The sequence below is a fragment of the Cherax quadricarinatus genome, unplaced genomic scaffold, assembly GCF_038502225.1.
Source record: "Cherax quadricarinatus isolate ZL_2023a unplaced genomic scaffold, ASM3850222v1 Contig1686, whole genome shotgun sequence".
Lineage (NCBI taxonomy): Eukaryota > Metazoa > Arthropoda > Malacostraca > Decapoda > Parastacidae > Cherax > Cherax quadricarinatus.
Window position 1 is genome coordinate 71748 of NW_027196712.1, and position 3048 is coordinate 74795.

Consider the following 3048-nt stretch of genomic DNA (forward strand, 5'->3'; position numbering starts at 1 on the left):
TGTCATGCCCCTATGGTTAACCTTCCTTTAATATTACATTGCGGTCATTTCCTTTAATAGCTAAATTGGAAATGAACGTCCTTGTATTATTAAGATTAATTCTTATTAACAATTATAATTTATGTAACATGGCCATGATAAGTTTAATTGGAGCTATAGTAACCTGCCTGCCGCCCGGTGTGCCGGTGTGTAGTTAGCCGTGATGTTCGATGGTTATACCCCCCCTTCCCCCCCCCCCTTTATGTTCAACTACTCTACTGAGTGTTGGTGAGTCACGTCACGTGACCCACTTTACCTGTATGCTCAAGGTTGAGGGACGAGCAGTGAAGAAGTAGCAGCCAACGAGAACACTCCTGCTCGTCTCTGGTAACTGGCCAAGATTTATTAGCCGGCCTGGACATATTCTGTTTTATTCTGACTGCTTCCAATTGGGAAACAAGACTTTAATGTATAAAGTAATCTCCATTTATATATATGTTATATCTAGGATATCCTCCTAATCCTCTGTTTTGAAAGCCTTATGTATATGTTGGATACTACAGAAAAAACATGTATTCTTAACTTATATACGATAATTCGTATATTATAACTGGCTTTTGTTATATTATGAATATACTTAATTAAAATTAGGCATTCCGGAGGATCATTATTATTACCCTAACGTCTCTGACCAAAATTGTTATGCTCTCAAAAGGAAATAGTTGTTACAATACTTGGAGTGTAACAAGTGGGGGCCTGTGTCCGGGAGCATAACACTGAATTTCCTTTAAAATGAATGTAGAAATGGCAGAGAGGTTTGAAGATATAACAAAGGAGAAATTACAAAATTTGAAGCTTCAATCTTGTTGGCAATTAGCACGAAGCTTGGGCATAAAATACGACAGGCATTTCACTGCCCAGACAGTCAGATGTATGATACAGAATGTCCTTTTTCCAGATGAGCAGGATCCAGAGATCGAGAATGGAGAAGCAGATATTCCTTCCTTTTTGAATTCTTTTCTACAGACGCCCGAGGCCGAAACTACGACGCTAACAACCCCTACTGGAGACGACGGACATGAACTTCCTGATACTCGGAAACGCTACGCTGCTACAACGACTCCAATTCCATCTCCAAGGACTATATGGGGAACAGAACTCAATCACACTAAAGAAACGGATCCAGGTAAACCATTTACAGATAGTTTTGAAACAGAACAAGAAGTCCTTTTGGATGATGAACACGTTCCACCTCAAATCTCTTTAGCCCTTCTGACTACTATTCAATCTAAGGAGAATTTTGAACGTCTAGAACGTATTTTATTGCTTCAAACCTCCTTTGTAGAAGCCCAGAGAAAGTTAAAAAGGGAGAATTTTGAACGTGAATCTTTGCTTTATGAACGGGAAGTACTGAGGAAGAAAAGAGAATCCAGTAATATGTATACAATCCCTTCATTTGACCTTGGTAAAGCAGCCTCTTTGATGCCTAAATTTACGGAGGATAATTTAGATTCATTTTTTGAAGCATTCGAAAATCAGGCGAAGGTGATGCAATGGCCTCCTAAATATTGGGCTGCTTTAATACATTCATCTTTAATAGGAAAAGCCCAAACCATAACTGCCAACTTACCTTTTGAACAATATTCTGATTATACTCAGGTAAAAGATTGTCTTCTGAAAGCTTATGATTTATTACCTGTCAGTTATTTGAAGATGTTTAGAACTCTGAAGAAATATCCTCAGCAGTCTTGGGTGGACTTTGCCAGGGAAAAGCTCTCTGCTTTCGAGCGTTGGCGTAGGGCCGCGGGAGCCGCCTCAGTCGAGTCACTTTCCCAGCTGATGTTGCATGAAGACCTTTTTAAATATTTTCCAGAGAGGGTGCATACTTATCTTTTGACATTTCCCACTACTAACTTGTTAGATACTGCTGCCCACGCAGATCACTTTGAAATTTCCCATGCTATAACCACAGAAATGTCTAAGGCCCCGGAAAAGAAATCTACCTCCCAAGGTTTTAGTTCAAGATTGACGGCTAGGAAAGCTCCAGCTGGCGAACCTTTGAAGGTGTATTCAGACAAAAAACAGGTGACAAACGGCTCTTTCTCCAGACAGTATCCTAAAGATCAATTACCACTGTGCCTTTTTTGTAAAAAGTTAGGTCATAGACAGTCCCAGTGTTGGCATAAACAGCGGGATGATAAAACCCAACCAAGAGGGAGATATCCTACCCAGGTAATAAATTCCTCTCGGAAGTATGAAACTCTGGATGATGAATCTCTACCTTTTCAGGCCTCATCTAGCAGACCGTCTAATAGATGACTTTACCACGACAGTGCTTCAGAAGAAAAGGTCCGAGTAGCTATGGAACCCTACTTTTCCCAGGGGAAGTTCGGACTCTGTAAAGAGAGGTTAGTAAATATCACGACCTTTCGAGATACTGGCAGCTATCTCTCTTTATTAAGATCAAACCTGGTAAAGTTACCTACTAGTAGAGAACCCCGGCTAGACGTATTATTAGAGGCTTACGGAGGCACAATAATAAAGGTCCCTATTATAAGGATTTATGTAGAACTGCCTGGATATGTAGGCTGGATCAATGTGGGACTTTCAGATAAACCTTTTCCCATTGCCGGCGTGGATCTATTAATCGGGAACGAAATTGATCAATTGGAGATACCCAGAGAGCCTCTGGTTTTAGATAATCCTTGTGATGTAAATTATGCCTTAGAAGCCTCTGAGGCAGGGCTAGATTTATTTCCCCTTAATGTGGTCACCAGAGCCATGGCTAAGAACTCTAACAATTTGGATATTCAACAGCCTTTAGAAATGTCCGATGAATTAGGTTTGAACTTCCTGTTTAGCGAAGCAATTCAGTCGAGACCCACAGGTGACAAAGTTTTACCAGTCCCTGCGGACCTAGCTAGAAAATGTAATAAAGAAGAATTTCTTTTAGCTCTAAAGGACGATAAAAGTTTAACCAATAAGGATAAAGAGGAAGGTTACCTTTTAGATGAAAACGGTTTTCTTTGGAAGAGAAATAATGATAATGATTTGAGTTCAAAAGGAAAC

The 3048-nt window shown here is 40.1% G+C and overlaps 1 protein-coding gene across 1 annotated transcript; it reads left to right on the forward strand.

Annotated features, from left to right (window-relative positions):
- The first annotated feature begins 365 nt into the window (after positions 1-365).
- LOC138851701 (uncharacterized) lies at positions 366-2387 on the forward strand. Its single transcript, XM_070081101.1, has 2 exons — positions 366-1165; positions 2269-2387. Exons 1-2 carry the CDS (start codon positions 772-774, stop codon positions 2277-2279), a joined length of 405 nt encoding a protein of 134 aa, XP_069937202.1. The 5' UTR covers positions 366-771; the 3' UTR covers positions 2280-2387.
- The last annotated feature ends 661 nt before the right edge of the window (positions 2388-3048 follow it).